The 23524-nt window shown below is 46.3% G+C and overlaps 1 protein-coding gene and 1 non-coding gene across 2 annotated transcripts in view; one reads left to right on the forward strand and one right to left on the reverse strand.

Moving 5' to 3' along the window:
- TRAP1 (TNF receptor associated protein 1) overlaps positions 1 to 23524 on the reverse strand; it is a 48663-nt gene that overhangs the window by 12394 nt on the left and 12745 nt on the right. Inside the window, exons 2-9 of the mRNA XM_032461088.1 lie at positions 9993 to 10157; positions 9026 to 9108; positions 7661 to 7801; positions 4607 to 4678; positions 3266 to 3426; positions 2277 to 2386; positions 1715 to 1788; positions 837 to 992 (exon numbers count right to left, since the gene is read on the reverse strand). Coding sequence (XP_032316979.1) covers positions 837 to 992; positions 1715 to 1788; positions 2277 to 2386; positions 3266 to 3426; positions 4607 to 4678; positions 7661 to 7801; positions 9026 to 9108; positions 9993 to 10157 — 962 coding nt within the window. The remainder of the gene's footprint in view (positions 1 to 836; positions 993 to 1714; positions 1789 to 2276; positions 2387 to 3265; positions 3427 to 4606; positions 4679 to 7660; positions 7802 to 9025; positions 9109 to 9992; positions 10158 to 23524) is intronic.
- Positions 6578 to 6649, forward strand: TRNAG-ACC. The gene has a single exon. It is a non-coding gene; the product is annotated as a tRNA-Gly (tRNA).

A 23524-nucleotide genomic window follows, 5' to 3' on the forward strand; every position in this document is an offset into this window, starting at 1 on the left:
GCCCGTGGATTTGTGTAGCCTAGAATGGCTTTTCAATTTTTCAATGATTGAAGGAAAAGGCACGAAAGAGCGTTTCACGATCTGTGAAAAATATGTGAAATCCAAATTCCAGTGTCTACAGCTTCCTGGGCCCTGGCCACATGCACCTGTCCCGCACGATCAGCCCCAAGCTTTCCATGCCACGGCGGAGCCCTAGGTGCTCACCGCATGCACTTCTCAGAAACGTCCGCCAACCCTGCTCTAAACCAGTGCCTCACATGCTGCCGTCTGCACACACATCACCTCAGCATCTTGTTAAGATGAAAACTGACCCAGGAGGCCCCACGCAGGGCGCGGGGCTCCGCATTCCCAACAAGCCCAGGGGATGCTGGTGCTGCGCCTGCGGAGTACACGCATGGGGAGGGCAGAACAGAACTTCTTGAAGTGGGTAACGGGCAGGGAGCTAAGAGGGCCGCAGGCAAGTAAAGCCAGGAGACCGGGTTCAGCCTCTGAGCAGGCTTCTCTGTTGCAGATGCGGCAGGGCCTCTGCGGGGCTGTGTGAGCCAGGAAGTTTTAGGGGCCAAGTGGAAGGAGGAGGGATGACGTGCGGCCTGGAGACAGGAAGCCCACAGGCACCCTGAGCCCATGTCCATCCACAAAGCCCAGGCCTGCTGGCCGAACATCTCTGTTCAGCACCCCTCACTTTAAACTCTGTTTACCCGTCCAGAGGAATAGGATTTCCTTTCATTCTGATGCTGCCAAGGTCATTTTTGTGAAGTCTGTGCTGAAGGGGAAGCCCACTGATGCCTAAGCCCAGGGAGCAGCAGACGACCCCCGCGAGCCGGTGCCCGGCTCACCGTCTCCGGCACGTAGAAGATGCTGCAGATGTTGAGGGGCGCGTCCGTCTTGTAGTGCAGGGTGTAGCGGGGCTTGTCATGCGCCTGAGCGATGTAGCGGTAGAACTCCTCATGCTGTCCCTCGCCCACGTCCTTGGGGTCCATCATCCAGACGGCCTGGAAGGGGAGATGGGCAGGGACCTCACGTTTCAAACGCAACCTTCCGACAACACGTGGGGCTGACAAGTGGGGCTCGTGGAGCCTGGGGTGGCGCGGGCGACCCCTGGACCCCCGAGGACCTGCCTCCTGGACCCTCCAACTCCGCCCCGCTGACTCCAGCTCTGGACAAGTACACATACAAGCGCCTGTCCCCACCAGCATCAGGAGGACACAGGCGGATTGGGAGGGAGAGTCTGGACAAGCCTGCACGGCAGCAGGTGAGTGGCTAAAGAACACGGCCCAGCTGCAAGATGGGAAATCAGTCATGAAAAGGAAATGCCACAACCAGCACTAATCCTAAAAACATGGTAAGAAGCTGGACACAAAAGGCCACACAGAGTTTGACTCCACTTCTATGAAATGTCCAGAAAAGGCCAGTCCAGAAAGTGGACTGTGGTTGCCAGGGCTGAGGGACGGGAAGGGGAGCGACTGCTCATGGGCGCTGGGTTTCTTTCTAGGGGGATGAATGCTCTGGAATTGACTGTGGTGACAGCAGCATGACCGTGAACACACCCAGGAACACAGCATGCACCATAAAAGGGCGAACTGTACAGTGGGTGACACCAATGCCTCGGGATGGGGTTGGGCAGTGGGGGACCCCCGTCTCATCCCTGCCTGGCCGGCCCAACGCGGACCAGTTGCTCTCCACGGCCGCCTCAGCCCGAGCCCCAGGGCCTCACCTGCAGGGTGTTAATGCGCCTCCCGTTCAGGTACAAGGGGAAGCTGACAAAGTTGCTGTACTTTGTCACCACATCTGGAAGACACAGGAGAGAGACAATGAACACAGGAAGCTTCTGGAGACGACAGCTCTGGAAGGCGCTGCAGGGGTCAGCGCTCTGGGGAGGCCGTGTGCATGCCCTGCACACTCTGGGGGAGCAGAACACACACCCCAGGCCACCGAGAGACATGACGCCTTCTTGGCAGCATGAACAGAGGCTCACGGGCTAACGGGGAAGTGCTGCGCACACCTGGTGGTCTCCAGTGTCCAGACACGGGCAGAGAAAACCACCAGGCAGGTGCGCCTGCGTCTCACACAGGCAGACGACGGAGAAGCCGCGTCACCACCGACTGTAGAAGATGGCGCCCCTCGAACGGCGGAGGGGAAACCTGACTGAGCTGCAGGCCCAGCCCCATGTCACTCACTCCCCGGCCCCCTTTCCCTGGTGGAATGTCCTAGAACGCGCCAGCAAGAGGCACGGCACCACCTGCACCCATGTCCCCAGAGGCCCCGGCCCCGCTCACCTCGCACCCGGGCCTCGCTGGCAAACTGGCTGCTATCGGCCTTGAGATGGATGATGATCTTGGTCCCGGTTCTCACTCCGGAGGCTTCAGCAATTTTAAACACCCCGGAGCTAAGACACGGGCAAGGGACAGTGAGCTCCACCGTCAGCACTGAAAGATCCAGCTCGACAGGACTTGTGGTCGAAAGGAAGCCAGAGTGTGGCTGCTTCGAGCCTGCTGAGCCCCTGGGCCACCATCTCGCTGCCAGGGACAGTCCTGCTGGGCTGCGGGGCTCCCCCATGTGCGCCAGACCCCAGGGAGACGCCTGCCTCCAGGGCCAACCCCACGCGCCTCTGAACCTCTGCCCGAGGCCGGGCGCCCTCACACGCACAGCAGCACAAGAGCAGGGCCTGCTCCATCCCTTGGCCCAAGTTTACTTTGGGCACTGTGGCTGCAGAGAACGAAACAGAGAAACTGCTCTGACTGAGGGCAATGGGCCGCGCCTCTGCCGGGCCCCCTCTCGCCTGCGCTGCTGGAACCACAGTGGCAGATGGAAGACTCGGTTGGGAAAGCAGGATTCAGAAATGACGTTCTGGGGCCCCTGAGATACATGTTGAAATGAGGCTCTGGTATTATCCTCCTCAAACTGTCTCAAGAAGCTCCTGGAACACCCTCCTGGTCAGCCTGTGAGGTAGGCCCAGGGCACAATGGGGACCAAGTGGGCCCTTCCGAGCAGAGATGCCTCAGGCCTGTGGTGGCAGGGAGGCCAAGGGGTCAGAACAAGCCTCAGGGAACAAAGTCAGGGGGTTACAGAGCAGGGGACCCACATGGGCATGCAGCCCCTGGAGCAAAAGGAGTAATTGCTCCCCGAGTGTCAATCCTGGGGAGGACAGCCGGCGTTTGCTGAGGAGAGGAGTCCGACTCTTCCTGAACCCCGCTCTGGCATCACCTGGGACACCTGTCTTGGCAGCCCTGGGGCACAGGTGACATGGGGACCATCGCTTACTCACCCATCTGAAAGCCACTGGTACCCGGGGCTGCCAGCATCCACTGAGCGGGAATAGACCTCGACTCTGTCGGCCACCATGAAAGCCGAGTAGAAACCCACTCCGAACTGGCCGATGATCTTGCTGCTGGCCTCTGCCTGGCTCTGCAGTGCGTCCAGAAAGGCCTGGGGTGGTGAAAGCCAGTCATGGGGGTGGCCCTTCCCAAGACCCAACATCTCCAGCCCCGTGTCTGTTCCTCCAGGGCAGGCTCAGACCATGTTTAATCTTCACGACAACCCCGTGCTTCCCCACCCACTTTCCACGCAGGGGACCTGGCCCAGAGCGGGGAAGGGAGGCCCGATGATCCTGGCTAGCAGCAGTGCCTTGGCCACGGTGGCCCCGACATCAGGGAGACTCCTGAATGTGTCCCCTAGATTCGTGGGAGACAGCACACACCAAAGCCAGGCTTCTTTGTGGCAGCACAAGACACTCAGTTGTTGGAACTCACACAAGCAAAGTTCCTAAGATTAAAAATTCAGTAAAATGCGCACAGTCGTTGCTGTGAACACTGTCAATAGATGGTCTGCAGCGATGGAACGCTGTACGTGGCCCAACATGGTGCTGCTGACCAGACCACATTTGGCTCCCAAGGACCTGAGCTGTGGCTTGTGTGACCGAGGGGCCAGTACATCTTAACTGTGTTGTATTTAATTTTAATTAATTTAAATTCAAACAGCCACATGCTAGCGGCTACTGATGTGACAGCACAGATTCCCTAGATAGAAACACAGCCAAAAATGTAACGGGGGTGGGAAACAGTCACGGTAAGTCGTTTTTTGAAAGAAGAAATTCTGTAAATCACCCATCACTCTGGACCAATGACTGGACTGTTTCCAAGCACCTGGCACAAAGGGCCACGTGAGGCACCACTGAGGCCCACAAAGAACAAAGAGCACTTGTTCCCCAGGAGAGGCACGAAGGCAGCCCAGGGCCCACTCGGCCTCGCTAACCGGGTGGCCCCTCCTGCCTCCAGTGAACGCGAAGCAACGACTTGGAGAAGCATGAGGAGGCAGAAGGGCGATGTATCAGACGTGGCCCCATGGGCTCGGACCCAAGGGCTGGCCGGTCTCCAGCAGTGGGCGAAGTGCTGGCTCCAGCCTCTCCACCCAGCAAAGAACAGAAACCCCCTCCAAGGTCCCCGGGACGACGCAAGACCCTGTGATGAACTGAGGACATCGCTCTGAAGCTGGCGTCCAGGGCGTCTGGGACACACCCTCTCCAGTCTGAGCCGCCCTTCATGGGGAGACCTCAAACCTGAGAGGGGAGCAGCTGCAGCACCAGAGGAAGGGGTGGAGGGGTGCTTACCTTCGACCCCGACCTGGCGATTGTCCCCAGGTTGGACACCAGCTCCTCCCGTGTCATCCCAATGCCAGTGTCCTGCAGAGAGACAGGCTCAGTGCCCAAGGTGGCCGGGGCGAGCGGGGACAGACATGTGTGGACCGCCCGGAACAAGCACATCAGTCACACGGGGTGGGAGGGGCCAGCAGGTGACACCACACATCGTCAGAAAAGGCACGTTGTAGTCACGTCAGCCAGGCCTCACGGGTGAAACTCTCACTAGAGGACAGACACATAGATCAAAGGGACAAAACCGTCCAGAAAGAGCTGCACAGTGTCACGTGATTGCTGACAAAGGCTCCAAGACAATTTTCTGGGGAAAGGAAAAACAAACAGGGCAGAAACCACTGACCAGTCACAGGCAAGAAGGAGGTCTCAGCCCTCACCTCATGCCAGACACAGAAATGGATCCAGAACCTAAGTGGAAGAGCCAAGATGCAAAACTTCTAGAAGAAAGGATAGGAGAAAGTCTTTATGGCTTTAGAATAGGCAGAGAATTCTTAGGTCACCAAAAGCATGAAGCATCAAAGAAAGTCATAAAATGGACGTCATTAAAAACTTCTGCTTTTCAAAAGCCACCACTGGGGGAAGGTTATAGCTCAGTGGTAAAGCGCATGTTAAGCATACAGGAGCTATAAATAAATCAGTACCTAATTACCCTCCCCCCAAACAAAACAAAATTTAAAAATAGCTAAAATAAATTAGGAACGAAAGCTACCACTAAGAAAATAAAAAGGCAAGTCACAGACTAGGGGAAAATATTTGCAAACAAATATCTGATATTGGACTTGTATCTAGAATATACAAAGAATGCCTACAACACAAAGACAACCTGATTCAAAATGGGCAAAAATCTGAATACACATTTCACAAAAAAGATACACACACAAATGGCAAGCACAAGAAAAGATGCTCAACACCATTAATCATTGGGGAAATGCAAATTAAAACCACAAAGAGATACACTGTTCACTCACTAGAATGGCTAAAAATAAAAAGACTGACAGTGACAAGTGCTGACAAGGATGTGCAGCAACTGGAATTCTCAAAGCAGGAATGCAAAATGGGACACCCCTCTGGGGAAGTTCAGTGGTTTCTTACAAAGGTAAACAGACACTCACCTTGCAGCCCCGCACTCCCACTCCTAGGTATTTACCCCGGAGAAACGGAACATACGCCCACATGAAGGCCTGAACGTTTCAAATGTGCACAGCGGCTTTCTTCCTAACATCCCCTAGTGCTCACCAGCTGCTGAGCGGACACACCAACCATGAGACCCACACAGTGACCACTTCTCAGTGACAGGAGCAGACTACTGACACTGCAACAGCACAGAAGCATCACTAAAGCACTGAGGCAACTGAGAGAAGTCAGGCCCAAAAGACTACATCCTGTGTAATTCTGTTTACGTGAAATTCTAGAAAATATACCACCACAGGGACAGAAAGCTGATCCGCGGTTGACAAGGGGTGGGAAGGGGCAAGGGATACTGGGGGTGATGACATCAGTGGTATGCGTGGTCCCATGAACGCATATGTTGGTCAAAACTCATTGTACACTAAGACTTGGAGGATTTTACTGCATGTAAATTATACCTCAGTAAAACTTCTGAAAACAACAAGCCAGACAGGCAGACACATACACAGAGCAGAGAGAACAGGTGACCAGAAGAGCAGCAGTCACACCCGGAGCCAAGCCTTCCAAACCGCAGGACGCACGCCCCACAGTCCCACCTGCGCCCGGGCAGCAGGTCCCAGAGCAGCTGTCCCGGGAAGGTGAAGTCCCTTAGGCCCACTGCCTGATGAACCCCACTTTTGCCTTTCTAACTTTTTGACCTTAAACTGTTCAAAGGTTACAAGAGCCACCAAAAATAACTCTGCATCTAAAGTAAGACTGTTAATCCAAACAGTGGGCTGCAATTAAAAATAGTAGAGTGGGGAGGGTAGAGCTCAGAGGTAGAGTGCGTGCCTACCAAGCACGAGGTCCTGGGTTCAATCCCCAGGACCTTCATTAAAAACAAATAAAATCCTATTACCCCCCCAAAAAAGTATACAGTGCTGTACGTCAATTATATCTCAATAAAACTGGGAGAAAAAAAAAAGAATGATTTTTAAAAATAGAACCACAGAATATTCAGTAACCTGGGAAATATGCATTGCAAGAGGAAAAGTATGGCTAAAAATGTGAAGAGGACGGCTGACCTCTGAACACCATGGGTTTGAACTGGGCGAATCACCTCTTCACGGTTTTTTCAACAGCAAGTACCACCTCCATTCAGTACTGCACTGTCTGCGGCTGGCTGAACCCGCGGGTGCAGATCCGCGGATTCCCAGGAACCGTACAGGGAGGACCCAGGTATACAGAGAGCACACCAGAAGCTATATGTGCATTTTCAGCTGTGGGGAGGGTCTGCTCCCCGACCCCAGTGTTGTTGAAGGGTCAACTATAGATTAAAAATGAAGAGAAGGTATAGCTCAGTGGTAGAGCACATGCTTAGCACGTACAAGGTCCTGGGTTCCATCCCCAGTGCCTCCACTTAGAAAGTAAACAAATAAGTAAACCTAATTACCTCCCCCCTTGCAAAAAAAATTAATTAGAAAAAGTAATAAAGTGAATAAATTAAACTTTGGGGGGAGGGTAGAGCTCAGTGGTAGAGGGCATGCTTAACATGCATGAGGTCCTGGGTTCAATCTCCAGTACCTCCATTTAAAAAAAAATTAAGCCTAAAAATGTGTTTAGCTATGAAGATAAACACACAGTTCAAAAACTTAAATAGACATACGCTAAAATGTTAATAGTACTTACCTTGGAATGATGGAGTGAATTAAAATTTTCTCCTCTTCTGCTATCCATGTTTTCTAACTTTTCTACATTGAATGAATGTTTTTACAGGAAGTTAATAGTGAATACAATCAGCAAGTCACTGGGACCCAGAGACACGACAGAAAGGAAGGCCTGTGTCCCCAGGGTGGTGTGTGGAAAGGCCGGCGGCGCCCGCGTCAGGACACTGGGGAGAGGTACCTGGATGGTGATGGTGCCTTTCTCGGCGTCAGTCTGCAGGTGAATCTCCATTTCCGGCAGCGCTTGGCCTTCAGACACCAGCTTATGACGCAGCTTTTCCAAGGCGTCACTGGCATTGGAGATCAGCTCCCGTATAAACACCTACGGCAGCGGAAATAAGAAGCCGGCACTGCAGGGCCCATTGGGTTAGCGGCACCTGCAGCGACTGTTCAAGGCTGGGGCAGAAATGCCCCAGAATTGTTTAACCAGAAAGACTTCCCGCTTTGCTCAAAGGCAGTTTCTCCAGGGCAGAGCACATAATGATCAAGGACGCTCGCACCTCCCTGACCTGGCTGTACATGCTGAAGTCTAACTCTACTGCTCCTTCCTGGAACGTCAAGCCCGGAGTTAGGTGTCGACTGGTTAACTCCAAACGTCAAGGACCCTGTGACACGACTTCTTTTTCAACCTTTGCCCGGGGATGTCAAAAGATCCCCCAAGTATGTTTCTTCTGCTCTGCTCTTACAGTGGCTTGGTCATTCATTCACTCACTGGTTTCTTTAATCTCGTGGATCATCACAAACCAGACCTGCCACGTTCTGGACAAAAAAGGGCCACAGGCTCAACTGCCGACCGGTGTCTGGAAAGCCCTTTCCCCCCGACAGGCTCCCTGCTTAAGGAGAGACACAGCACACGGGGGGAGAGGGAGGAGGCGACCCGACCCCGAGAACAGAAGCCGGATGCCACAGGGACACCAGAATATAGAATTTAACAGGACAATACCTGGAAATACTTCCTAGAAAGTGCCTTTTTGTTTTGGGAAGTTGGGCTTTATCCTTCGCTAAGTCTTCTTTGTGTTTTACAACAAAGAGCATGGAAATGACGGCTCACTGGTTCCCCACTTCTCCGTGGAGGAGCTGTCACCCCTGGAGGAGCTTAACCTCCTCAAAAAGGCCCCTGGCAGCTCCTTTCTGCTCTGCTCCCCACAAGGCCAGCGGTCTTTGTCCTCCCACCTGACACCCTACAGACCGTGGTGGCTCCACCAGGTGACGAGGGGAGGAAACCCAGGGCCTTGGAGCACATGGAAAGCACCACGGAACAGATCTCAGCAGGGCCCCCCACGTCAACATCTAGGGGACTTTTAAACCAGCAGCAAAATTCATTAATTCCCAGATTCAATCTAGCCCAAAGAATCATCTGGATATATTTGTCCATAAAACCCAACAGACTTCGATAAAAATACTCTCACTGGCAGCCAAGATCAAGCCCGTCCAAATGTAACGCATTCTCACAGCTAACGTGTTGTCTGGCGCCCCCACAGCGGCGTAAAAGTGGTCTTGCCAACAGAAACCTTGCTAGTGCTGGGGATGATGACAGGCACCGCACCTCTTTTTCTGAGTACAAGGAACGGGCAACAATGTCCAGAAGCTTCTTTGTCTCAGCCTGGAACTCATGTTTGGAAACGGAACCTAGTAATGAATCAGACAAACCAATAAAGTTTAATGTCTTTTTTCATGGAAGAATATGCTATGTAATATTCAAAAAAATGTTTATGGTAACGAGTTTTAAACATTTTTCAAAACAGTGAACAAAAAGGAAAGAAAGAAACCAAGTCTTGGGCTCAGGCAGGAAGTCTCAGCTTCAGAACAAACCAGGTGGTTCCCTCTCCTCAGGAAGGGGCGGAGGAAGCACAGGCCTCACCTGCCTCCTCCCGCCCCCCCTGGAGCCGGCACGCCTGGGGTCAGGCTACCTCGAGGGGCTGCCGAGGCCTGCACCTCGCCCGCCTGTGAGACCAGCCGACTCGAACATCCAGGCCTGGGCTCCTACTCCTGAATACAGCGGTTTCCAAATTACTCACTTAGAAAGCAGGATAACAAGAAAACCTCATTTCTCCTCTTAAGCCAAACTTCAAAGCTTCTGTCGTCCCATTTGAAAGCCAGAAATGGACCAACGTGAGGACCAGCTCTAGAGACTGCTCTCCATACTTCTTAGGAATGAAGGACAATCCGGAGTGCAGCCCTGCGTCGGCGGGGCCAGTACTGAGTTTACGTCCCGCTTCCATGATTATTAGCAGATGTGCCATGAATCACCATGTAGAAGGGGCCCCGCGCGAACTCACAGGCGACCACCAGAGGGGGCACGACACACCAGGATGGAAGTCAGAGGTTCCTCCTGAGACCAAAACGCAGGACACATTGTTTTGGGGAACCCTCCCTCCAACCAAGACCTTCTTTCCTCTGAAGCGAGTGGGTGGCTCGATCATTCATTGCTTCTGCCTTAAAAAAACTCCCCCTTACGAGCCAGCCACTAGCCAGCCAAGACTCCCTGGACAAGACGCAGCCGCACACGGTACCCTGCACGGTCTCCGAGCTGCGGATGATGGAGTGGAGGGGCTCCTCCTTCGGGTCCTCAGCCACCTGCGAGCTGAACAACCGTCCGACGTAGAAGCTCAAAGCTGGCCTTTGCCTGGGACTCCATGGCTGGGCTGGGGTCCTCCAAGGACACAGAACTGGTTTTCCTGAAAAGACAAACATGCAGAAAGAAATGAGTTAGTAACACATCAGGAAAAGACTATCCTAGTGTGTTCATGTCCAGTCTGGCAGATGCTGAGGGGGATTTCTCTAAGGCAGGCTGTTGCTTGAGAGACTCAGTGCACTAGGAGAAACAAGAAGTGACTGAATGCTGTGCTGGCATTTTCGCGGATAGTTTTAATAACACATCCTCACACGTGTCAGATACCAAGAATGCATCAGAACCCGGGGCAGAGCTGCGGGGGCGAGCAGGTGTCTTTGGACACCACTTCCCACATACGTTCCCTGGTGAGATTGCACACAGACCCACCCAACGCACGTGTCCTGGTGCTCACAGCCCCTCCCGGAGCCTGAAATATGACAGACCACCTCCCTCATCACATAACTATCATGGAAAAGGGGAGAAAAATACCCCAAGAGAGATCCAAATTTTTAAATAGTGATATTCTGAACCAGTCTCATCATCTTCTAAAGAATCATCAATTATCTTCCTTTCCTTTTTTGTCCAAAACTGTCAGTTTTTTTAATTAGTGTATTTAAAACCCGCAAGCCAGCGAATGAGCTCCTCCACCTTGTAACCAGCAAAAGGACTAGAATTGTCCTTGTCTTGGTTTTCTGTCACTTCCTGCTCAGCACAGTGGAGCCAGGAACCACTGCCAGGGAAGAAGGGAAAGCCATCCGTTTGACATGCTGTCCCCAGCCTCGCTTGGCTGACAGACGCTACAGAAACACACCTCCACTCTAGCCGGCAGGACAGAACCAACCCTTTCGCCAGCACCACTCACCCGACTCCTGGACCACCAAGCCAGGGACTGGCGCTGGTCGGGAGGGGCTTAATGCCTGGTGTTTTCAAAGCTACAGGTCAGACATACAGGATAGTCTGTGTGGACGCCCAGGCCATGATGAGCTGCTGTTGCACGCTGTGGACTACACACGTGTCACAGTCAGGAAGAAATGACATGGAATGTCCAGAAATAACTTGAAAGTTTAAAAAATCAACATGTCGACTTCCACATTCCTATGAGGTATAAAAACCTGCCTTTTAAGTTTATTCTTGGATTTATAATAAATAACATGACCTTAGTCTTTACCTCTATGAAGATTACCTTACAACATCTATCCCAATTCAGAAAATAGTCAATTTCCAAAGAGTCTAAATATTTAATTCTCTGGCCTAACTACATTTTTCACTTTATTCATACAGCTAAAGAAACTCCTCAAACTGGGGTATTTCTTCTGGAATTAAATATTTGATAAAAAGTTTTTTAACAAACAGTCTACACCAGGCCAGGCAAGGGTGCTGAAGTCCCTATGATCCCAGCCTGTGAACTGAGCATATGAGAAATGATGCCAGCAGACTAGGGGCGACCCCACACTGCCTTTTCTCCCAGGAACAGTGCTCCTGGGCACATGTGGAGAGAAAAACAGTTCCCCACGGGGACCCTCTGCTTTAAAGTATGGTAGGACTTCAGGACAAAATCAGAGACGGGGGTAAAGGAGAGAAGTTTGAGGGATGCAAGACTCCGGCTGGGCCTCAGGTCGGGGTCTGGGTCCCAGCTCTACAGGGAGCAGCCCTCCAGATGCACAAACGCGCAGGTGAGCGCCGGGCCATGGAGCCCGGAGCCATGGAGGAGTCCCTCCAGGAGAGAGGGGAGCGAGCTGGGTAAGCACAGGTGGGCAGGGTTCGTGGCCGCACCCCCACAGGAGCCAGTACACACAGACCAACCGAAAGCAGTTTAGAAATTCTTACATCTAATTAGTACTCCTCTTACCACGTTCCACCTAACAACCACACCCTATTACCCAGCCCAGGTAAGGGCAGAGATGGTCATGCGGAGTCCCTTCCAGCAGGGACACAGAAGGAGCACTTATCCTGGACCCCTGCCCCTCCCCGCCTCATGGGCCTCCCCCAGCTCTGCTGCGGCCACTCTTCCCCGCACAACTCAGGTCCAAAGGCCTTTAAGCAGGTCTCCCCACCTGAAACACTGTTCCCTGAAATCCGTCACTTAAATGTCAACATATCAATCTTTCAACACCAATTTTATCTCATCATTTCCGATTTCAGAGGTCAGTCCTGCCACAACCTCATCAACTCCAAACACTTCAGGCTGGCATTCCAGGCCCTCCACCAAGCAATGCCCCAAATCTCCAGGAACCCGCCTCCTCCTGCCCCAGCGTAGCAGGTCTGCTAAGGAATTAAGTGCCCTGATCTGCTTGCATAAACCCACTAAACTGACATTTATCCCCACTTCCTGTCTCAGACTTCCTCTGGTCCTTTCCTCGACATTTGCCTTTTGGTCCCATCAGGAAACAACAGGTCCCTTTCCCTCATCCCAGCTCTAAACCATCCTTACCCACAGGAAACCAGAAATCACACGAAATCAAACAATTGAGAGGCTAAAGGCTCTCATTATCTTCAGGCTCCCACGAACTACCTGTTCTAAACCCACTCCCAGATTGCAGGAAGGGGCCGGCACACTTTTTTACTTCCAGGCTTCTGTGTACAAATGTTTTAATCAAGAACACATCTTAGAGATCACTCTGTTCTAGTATATTTAAAACTGCTTTTCTTTTTATAATCAATAGTCCACTGTAATGGATAAGTAACTAGTGCTCAATCTGTTTCCAGCCTGGTGCTGTTAAAAATAATGCTCCAAAGTGGTAAAGAGTTTGACACAATATTGTAAAATGACTATAACTCAATTAAAGAAATGTTTAAAATAAATAAATAAATAAAAATAAAAAACAGGAAAACAAAAAACAAAAAACCCCGAAGTGGTAAAGGGTTATCTACCGCGTACTTACCCTTCAAGGAAGAAAGGAGATGCGGGAAAACATCCTCTTTCCACTATTTTGTGCAAAAGAAACACGGGAAGGATAAACCAGAACCTAATGAGACTGTGTGTCCGTCTCCTGAAGCTGCTGTGACACAGCACCACGGACAGGGCAGCTTACCACAGTTGAAAACCAAAGTGTTGGCAGGGCTGATTCCTCCTGGGGACTCTGACAGACAGCCTGTCCCCGCTCTCTTCTGGCCTCTGAGTTGCCTGCCACCCTTGACCCACCGCTGCCTCCCTCAAATCTCTGCCTTCATCATCACATGGCCTTCTCTTCAGTGTCTCCTTTGTGTTCAAATTTCCCTCTTAAGGTCGCCTGTTACACTGGATTTGGGGCCCAGTCTAATCTAATATGATTTCATCTTACTTACCTTATCTGCTAAGACCCTATTCACAAATAAGGTTACATTCACAGGTGCAGGCAGGGGAAGGATGTGAACATGACTTTTGGGGGCACACAATTTAAGCCGTAAGAAACTGGCTGCTTACAAGGGATGTATGTTAGTTTCCTGGGGCTGCTGTGGCAAAGCACCACAGGCCAGGCAGCTGAGACAACAGAAATTTATCATCCCACAGTTTTGGAGGCTAGAAATGTAAAATCAAAGTATGGGGGAGATGGGACCTCTTCCTTACAGCAGAATTACAATTAGGAAATGTGTAAGGATGATGGAGACAGACAGTCGCCACCAGGCAAGCACTGTATTAGTTGTGACAGGTATAAATTGTTGATGGATGTTCACCAAAACAGAACATTTCCAGAATCTTGAAGTATCCCCACAAGACATTTCTTGATCTCAAAGAGAAAAACAGCACTTCACGGGGGAGAAAGTGGCAAATAACCCTGAACAAAGTGAACACAGTCAACATCATCAGGAAAGAGACGTATCCACACCCTGCAACCCCGGGTGGTGAGGGGGCGCCGCCTGCCTTCTGCTGTGTTCTTGCCAAAAAGACATCTTGATCTAATCACAAGAAAGCATCAGGCAAACCCAAGACAGGGAAATCCTCTAAACAACTGGCTGGTGCTCTTCAAAAGTCAAGGTCCTGAAGGACAAACACAGACAGAGGAGACCAAGGAGACATAAGGACAGGATGTAGGACCCTGGGGCAGCAAAGGACATCGACGAGACACCTGGCTAAATTCAGGTGAGAGTGACATGTTACTGAACAGTACTGTGTCAGCGCTATTTCAGTTTTCAATCACTATACCCCAGCTCTGTAAGAGACTAACACTAGGGGAAACCAGGAGCAGAGGAAGGGAAGCATGTGTACTATTTTTGCAACATCTCTGTAGAGCGCAAACTATTTCAAAATTTTAAAAAGGACTCTAAGGAATATCCCTGTACATGTGTCATTTCATTTATGCACAAGTATACATCTGAGTAGACACTGAGAAGTGGAATCAAGTCCAAGGTTATGTGCAGTTTAAACTGTGTTCGATGCTGCCAAGACACTCTCTAGAGGCTGTCAGTTTACATTCCCACCAGCGACTATGGGACTATTACCCCACATTCCTGCCAGGATGGTACCACTATGAAACTTCTAGATCTTTGCCTACCAGTCAGATAAAAATTCTACTGTAGTTTCATTTACATTTCTCTTATTATGAGCAAGACTGATCATCCACCCATATTTTAAAATACCTTCTATTTCCTTTTTTGTTAATAAACTGTTGATATCTTCTGATCATTTTCTACTATATATTTTTTTCTTACTGATTTGTGAAGAACTCTTTATATATTAAGGAAATTAGTTTTGTTTGTAAAGGCCTTCCACATTCCAAGATTACATATAATTTTCCTATGTTTTATTTTTCCTATCCTTTTGTCTTTCCCCCCCCAACTTAAGACTCAGAACACTTTTGAAAGGATTTAATATTTTGTTCATGATGGGAATAATGTAAGACCTCACAGTTGGGAAAAGGGAATAAGCAATCCCGTATTTCCAACCAGGACTTTAAGACTTTCCATTATAATTCCAAGGTTATATTAATCAATAGCACTGTTAAGAGCAGATTTGATTTCAAGTTAAGTGAACTTTCTACAATAATTTTAAGAAAAAACCAATAGTGTAATAAGTCTGCCTGAACCAGATACAAACATACTTCTGCACGGTATCTGTCTTCATGTTTTCCCCTACACCCTAGAGGAAAAACCACAAACCTCAGTGTCAGGCTACAATGTCTTAGTGTTAATCTGTTTAGTGGTCTGCGCTCACACAAAATGGGAAGCACTGATAGTTTGAATCTGAACCACCCCCCTCACACACACACACTCACACCTGCCAGTGCTCATGCTGCTTCCTCTACCTGCAACCTCTTTCCACCTGAACTGCTTCAGGCAATTTGCTTTTTTTAAAAAAATTCTTTTGGGGGGGGGGTTAGGTCTGTTTGTTTATTTAATGGAGGTACTGGAGATTGAACCCAGGACCTTGTGCGTCCTACGCAGGCACTCTACCACTGAGCTATACCTTCCCCCTCCGAACTGCTTCAGGACCCAGCGTGAGGCCCCCTCTTCCACCAAGCCTCCCCATCACTGCGCCCCACACACAGGACACAATAATCTCTCCCTACGGTAAATTCAGAGCCCCTATTTTTCATGCTGCTGATTTAGAACTGCTGTTATGAGCCAGCTTGTGGCATTTTTTCTATCACCTTTTTGTTAACATAATATCTCACCAAATTAGGGCAGGAACAGGCTTATATTCTTTAGTATCAAATTCTCGAAGGCAAGAACATCCATATTTCTCTGCATGCCAAAACATCTGAAACTTGTTTTTTAAACAATCATGAAACTTTTTATCAGCATAAACATCACTATGCTCAAGCAGAAGCACATCCGATCGGCCAACAGATGGCGTTAGTGGTCCTGCACGGCCATTGTGACTGGTGAGCAAAATTAAAAATGCAACTGCCAACAGGGGTGGCCAAGGAAGGCAAATGAGTGAAAACACACTGGGTGTGTTCTGTTCTTGTGCTTTGTTTTTGTTTGTTTGTTTGTTTTAAATCATCCACATTTCCTATATTTCAGTCATAGTTCTTACTATGGTTTTCCTTTATAATGGCATCCTAAATGTACTTTAGATACAGACACATTTTTAATATTTTAAGCTGTAAGAAATACACTGATTGTTTCTCTGGAGTTACATATCCCAGACAGACACTCCCACTTCACAAGTGTGATAGGGACAAGAGTGATTTCACTTTTCATCTTTACTACCACCTCCTGTTTGGCTGAGGTGTATCCTACCAACCAAACCTATGGATGACAACCAGGACCTTAGGAACAACAGAAGGACCACATGAAGGCTCTGGAGCATCAACAAAAGCAGGCAGATTCTGGAGGAGAGTCGATACTCGGAAGAAGGGACAGCACAGAATGAGGGCGAGTTCAATGAAGGGTCACTAAAACTCCAAGACAAAGCATGCACGATGTGCACTTTCTGGCTGGAAGAACCAGAGGAGAGATTTAGAAAACCACGGAGTCTGAAAAGTGAAGGGAGAAAACCCCAGAAAGGTGACTCAGAGAAAGGGAGCCCTAGTTTGGGGAATAAATTCTTCTAAGCCTGTGGCTGACCTCCTTAACTACACATGCGGAGAGCAAACTGCAAGCAGCCCAGTTAAGGATAAAAGAGTCAAACTGCTGCCTAAGAGAAAGTGTTTGCAGTTGGGGGCCAGCCACATTAATATCCACCTTTAAAATAACAGCTACTCTTCAAAGGAATATAACAGAATCCAGAGACTCCACAAGGCAACCACCTTAACGTCCAGGATGCAATAAAAAGTTACCTGACACATAAACAGAAAAATGCAGCCCCTACTCAAAAGAAGTGTCAGTCAATGGAGACTAGTGCCAAGAAGACCCAGATGTTGGTATCAGAAGACAGGGGTCTTAAAACAGACATTATAACAATACTATATGATATAAGGTAAAATGCTCAAAATAAAGTATGAGGAATCTCAGAGACATAAACTATAATAGAAGAACCAAGTGGAAATTCTAGATATAGAAAATACAACCTCTGAAATTTTAAAATTAACTGGAAGGCTTAACAACCAAATGGAGACAACAGAAGAAAGGTTATGAACTTGAAAATAAATTGATAGAAATTATTCAGTGTGAAACAGAGAGAAAGAAAAAGATTAAAAACAAATGAATGGGGTCTCAGATATATGTGGGATAGGAGAATGAAGTTTCACATACATGTAACTGGAATCTCAGAAGGAGAGAAGAACAAGAAACAGGGAAGAAAAAATACTTGACGAACTAATAATTTAAATTTTTTAAATTTAAAAATTTCCCCGAAGTTGGTCAAAGACATTAAATAAATTCAGATTCAAAAAGTTCAATGAACCACTAGCAAGATAATATCAAAGAAAAACATGAAGGCACATCATAATCAAACTGCTGAAAACCAGATAAAAAGAGAAAATCTTGGAAGCAACCAGAGAGCACGTTACATGGGGGAACAATAATTTGAATGACAGCTAACTCTTCATCAGAAATAATGGAGGCCAGAAGACAATGGTACAACATCTTTAAAGCCTTCAACAGCAGACCTGCACTGGAAGAAACGCTACAGTTCTTCAGGCTGAAAGTAAATGATGTCAGGTGGAAACTTGGATCTTCAGAAAGGAATGCAGAGCATCAGAAATGGCAGCCTAGGTAAACAGAAAAGAATTTTTCTCCAATTTCTTTAAAATATATACAAACAGTTTAAACCAAAAATTAAAATATTGTCTAGTGGGATTTATAACATATATACATGCAATGACAAATGACAAACAAGGTGGAGAGAGGAAACACACCTATATAATTGCAAGGTTTTTACTGTTTATATGGTATATTACAATACTAATTCTAAACAAACTGAAAAGTTAAGGAAAAACATTGCATTCTCCAGAGTAACCAATAAAAAATGAAGCAGAGTATGGCTAAAAAAGCATCAGGGTGGAATTCTAAAAAATATTTAAACATAAATATTTACCTGATCCAAAAGAATGCAAGAAAGGTAGAAGAGAGGTAGAGATAATGGTAGAGATAAATCTGACTATATCAATAATTAATTTTAAGTCAATGGACTAAACACTCTGATTATAAGGCAAAGATTGTCAGAATTGATAAAGCAAGACTAATTATATGCTGTCTATAAAACAATCACTTTAAATATAAAAACATATATACACTGAAAGTAAATGAATGGAAAAACATATACCATGCAAAAAGTAAGCATAAAAAGGCTGGCGTGGCCATATTAGATGAGACAAAGTAGACTGCAAAAATAACAAGTATTACCAGAGAAAAAGAATATATCAGAATGATAAAAGATACAAGTCATCAGGAAAACTCAGTCACAAATCTGTCTGCCTAATAACAGTTTCAAAATAAATGAAGTTAAAACTGAAAGAATTAAAAGGAAGAAAAAACAAATGCATGATTATTGTCAGAGATTTTGACACCTCCTCTCAATGAATGACAGAACCAAGAAATAAATCAGGACACAGATCGTCTGAACTACAGTATGAAACACTTTTGCTTGAAGGATATTTATAGAGTACTGTACCCAACAACTGCAAACTACAGTTCTTGTATGGGATATTCACGAAGACAGACCATAAAGTGGGCCGTAGTCTCAATAAATTTAAAAGGAATGAAATCATAGAGAGTAAGCTCTCTGAATATAACAGAATTAATTTAGAATCAATAATAATAAAATACATAGGAGTCCCCAGGTATCTGGAAATTAAACAACATATTCTAAATGATCCATGGGTCAAAGAAGAAATCACAAGGGAAGTTAGGTAATATTTCATACTGAATGATAATGAAAATGCAATATATTAAAAGTTGTGGGGAGAAACTCATAGCAGGAAACTTACAGCTTTAAATGCTTATGTTAGGAAATAACTCTAAAACCAATGACCTAAGGTTTCACATTAGAGAAAAGCACAAAGTCAACCCAAATACAGGAGAAAAGAGGAAATGACAAAGAGCAGAAATCAATAAAATAGACAATGGGTAAACAATGGGAAAAATTAACAGTGCCAAAGTTGATTCTTGAAAAAGATCAACAAAACTGATAAGCCCCCAGCTAGACTCATCGGGAAGAAAAGGACAACACCCATTACCAACACCAGGAGTGAAGGTGGGGTCATTGTCACAAGTTCTACAGGCATTAACAAGGCAATAGGGAAACATTATGAACAGAATTATGTCAAGAACTTTGACAACTTAGGTAAAATGGACAAATTCCTTGGAAAAAAAAATTATCCAAAGTGACAGATGAAACGGAAATTCTGAATTGCTTTATATCTAATAAAGGAATTAAATGTTTGCAAAAAAATGTTTCTAAATAAAATTGTAGGCCCAGAATTTCTACTGAAGTCAAACTATCCATCATATGAGGAAGAAATAACACCAATCTTGCACAGTTTTAGAAAATAGAAAAAGAAGGAATTATTTCCCTTCAAGTTTTATAAGGACAGCATAACCCTAACATCAAAACCTAACAAAGACATAATACACACACATACAATAAAAATAATACACCGATATCCCTCATGGATATAGACATAGAGGTCCTTGCCAAAATATGAGCAAGTAAAATCCATTAATATATAAAAATGATGCACGTCATGACCAAGCCAGTTTATCTCCAGGATGCAAGGCTGGGTTAGCACTACAGGCAGAGCTCGGAGATCCTGCAGGTTCAGTCCCAGACCACTGCAATAAAGCAAATCACACAAATTTTTTGGTTTCCACATATACAAGTTACGTTTACACTATACTATAATCTATTAAGTGTGCAACAGCATGTCTTTAAAAAATACATACCTTAATTCAAAAATACTTTACTGTTAAAAAAATGCTAACCATCATCTGAGCCTCCAGCGAGTCGTAATCTTTCTGCTGGTGGAGGGTCTTGCCTCAAGGTTGATGGCGGCTGACTGATCACAGTGGTGGCTGCTGAAAGTTGGGGTGCCTGTGGCAATTTCTTAATCTTAGACAATGATGAAGTTTGCCACATCAATCTCTTCCTTTTACAGAGGATTTCTCTGTAGCATGCAATGCTGTTTGATAGCATTTCACCCACAGTAAAACTTCTTTCAAAATCAGAGTCAGTCCTCTCAAACGCTGCTGCTACTTTATCAACCAAGTTTCTATCACATTCTAAAGCCTTTGTTGTTATTTCAACATCTTCACCAGCAGAGTCCATCTCAAGAAACCACTTTCTTTGCTCACCCATAAGAAGCAACTCCTCATTCATTACAAGTCTTATCATGAGATTGCAGCAATTTTGGTCACAACTTTAGACTCCGTTTTTAATTCTAGTTGTCTTGCTATTTCCGCCACATCTGTAGTTACTTCCTCCACTGAAGTCTTGACCCCTTCAAAGTCATCCAAGAGGGTTGGAATCAGCTTCTTCCAAACTTCAGTTAATGTAGATATTTTAACCTCTTCCCATGAATCATGCATGTTCTTAATTCTTTCCAGAAGGTTTTCAATGGACTTTGCCCAGATCCATCAGAGGAATCACATCCATGGCAGCTATAGCCTTATGAAATTTCTTGAGGAACTGAAAGTTGAAATTATTCCTTGATTCATGGGCTGCAGAATGGATGCTGTGTTAGCAGGCATAAAAACATGAATCTCACTGTCCATCTCCATCAGAGCTCTTGGGTGACCAGGTGCATGTCAATGAGCAGTAATATTTGGAAAGGAATCCTTTTTCTGAGCAGTAGGTCGCAAAGCTGGCTAAAATACTAAATATCTGTAAACAGATGTGCTGTCATCCAGGCTTTGTTGTTCCATTAATAGAGCACAGGCAGAGTAGGTTTAGCATCATTCTTAAGGGCCGTAGGATTTCTGGAATGGTAAATAAGCACTGGCTGTGTTTCAAAGCCACCACCTGCATTAGCACCTGACAAGAGAATCATCCTGTCCTTTGAAGCCAGGCATTGACTTCTCCTCTCCAGCTATGAAAGTCCCAGATGGCATCTTCTTCCAATAGAAGGCTGTTTCCCCTACATTGAAAATCTGCTGTTTGGTGTGGCCACCTTCATTATCTTAGCTAGATCTTCTGGATAACCTGCTGCTTCACCTCACATTTCTATGCTATGGAGACAGCTTCTTTCCTTCAACTCATGAACCAACCTCTGCTGGCTTCAAGCTTCTCTTCTGCAGCTTCCTCATCTCTCTCAGCCTTCATAGAATTAAAGCGAATGAGGGCCTTGCTCTGGATTAGGCTGTGCCTTACAGGAACGTTGTGTCTGGTTAGATCTTCTATCCAGACCACTAAAACTGCCTCCACATCAGCAACAAGGCTGTTTTGTTTCCTTTTCATTCATGTGTTCATTGGACACATTTCGGGGTGGGGGGTAACTAGGTTTACTTATTTATTTAGAAGAGGTACTGGGGAATTGAACCCAAGACCTTGTGTATGCTAAGCATGTGCTTTACCAATTGAGCTATACCCTCCCCCTGGACAAACACTTTTAATTTCCTGCAAGAAATTTTCCTTTGCCTCCACAACTCGGCTAACCAGCACAAGAGGCCCAGCTTTCAGTATGTCTTGGCTTTGGACACACCTTCCTCATGCAGTGTAATCATGTCTAGCTTTTGATTTAACATGAGAGACATTGTGACTTCCTTTCACTTAAAGACTCAGAGGCAGGATACTGTAGGTTTGTTAACTGGCCTAACTTCAGCACTGTTGTGACTGAGGGAATAGGGAGGCCCGAGGAGGGAAAGAGGGATAGGGGAATGGCCGAGTGGTGGAACACACAACATTCATCGATTAAGTATGCCATCTTACATGGGTGTGGTTTGGGGGTGCCCCCAATCACAAGAGCAGCATCGGAGGTCACTAACCACAGATCGTCATAACAATAAAACCATAATGCCGAAGTTTGAAATACTGGGAGACAGAGACATGAAGTGAGCAAATGCTGCTGGAAAGATGGTGCTGACAGATTGCTCGACCCAGGGTTGCCACAAACCTTCAATTTGTAAAACACGCAGTCTCAGTGAAGTACACCAAAGCAAAGCACAATACAACGAGGTAGGCCTGTAGACAGTCAATACAATTAACTCTACCTACGAAATAGTAACAGCAAAAGAAATGGTACTAATGGACCTAGAATGAAGGAGCAACTGAGAGCACAGGTACTGGATCTCACTGCAGAGGGCAGGCCCACCTGGAGGAGGCAGCAGACCTTCCATATTCTAAAAGGTCGTTGCCACTGTGAAATGTGGGGCAAGATTCTCAGAATTTGAATTTTTCAAAAGAAATAAGAAACTCAAATATTGATGTCAAATCTAACTTTAAATGTTTGCAATTATGTTTTAAAAAATGTTTGGACTGAACAAAATTTGTTCATAGCCAGAATTAGCCTGCGGTTGCTAATCTGCAACTCTTTTCTAATCTGGAAAATGAAGCTTGTGAGAAAGTTTGCCAACAAAGAGAGAAATAGTAATCCTTCAAAATAGAGGCTCTTATTCTTATTTGGTAGAAACGAGTCAGGAAACAACTTTCATAGAAAAAGGAGATGATCTTTAGGACCCTGGGGTCAACACAGGTTGGCAAATGTTTTCTGTAAAGGGCCAGAAAGTAAATGGTTTAGATTTTTGAGCTGTGTTGCTTGATTCTGCTGATGCAGCAGGAAAGTGATCACAGAAAACAACTGGAAGAATGGGTATATCTGTGTTCGGCTAAAACTTTATTTACAAAAACAAGCAGTAAGTCTGGTTTGACCCATGGGCCTTCATTTGCAGAACCCTGGGGTAATTCATAAAGGAAAGACTGGCATGCAGCGAAATGAAAATCACAACTGAAACATCGCCTTGCGATCATCAAATTGATGAAGATTTAAAACCTCTGGAAACCCTCACCAGTGGGGAGGAGGAAGGGGGAGGGGGCAAGATGGAGGTGGAGGATTAAGAGGTACAAACTATCAGGTATAAAATAAGCTACCAGGATGTACTGTACACCATGGGGAATATGGCCAATATTTTATAACAACCATAAATGGAGTATAACATTTAAAAATTATGAATCACTACATTGTATACTTGTAACATATAATATTGTACATCAACTATACTTCAATTTTAAAAAATGATATTGTAGAAATAAAAAGAAAAATAAACAAATGGGACCTAATTAAACTTACAAGCTTTTGCAGAGCAGAAGAAACCATAAGCAAAACAAAATGACAACCTACAGAATGGGAGAAAATATTTGCAAAAGATGAGACTGACAAGGGCTTAATTTCCAGAACATATAAACAGCTCACACAACTTAATAAGAAAAAAAACAAACAACCCAATCTCAAAATGGGGAGAAGACCTAAACAAGAATTCTCCAATGAAGACATACAAACGGCCAATAGGCACATGAAAAAATGCTCAATATCACTTATTATCAGAGAAATGTAAATCAAAACTACAATGAGGTATCACCTCATACCAGTCAGAATGGCCATCATTCAAAAAGTCCATGAACAATAAATGCTGGAG

Source organism: Camelus ferus, chromosome 18 (genome assembly GCF_009834535.1).
Source record: "Camelus ferus isolate YT-003-E chromosome 18, BCGSAC_Cfer_1.0, whole genome shotgun sequence".
NCBI lineage: Eukaryota > Metazoa > Chordata > Mammalia > Artiodactyla > Camelidae > Camelus > Camelus ferus.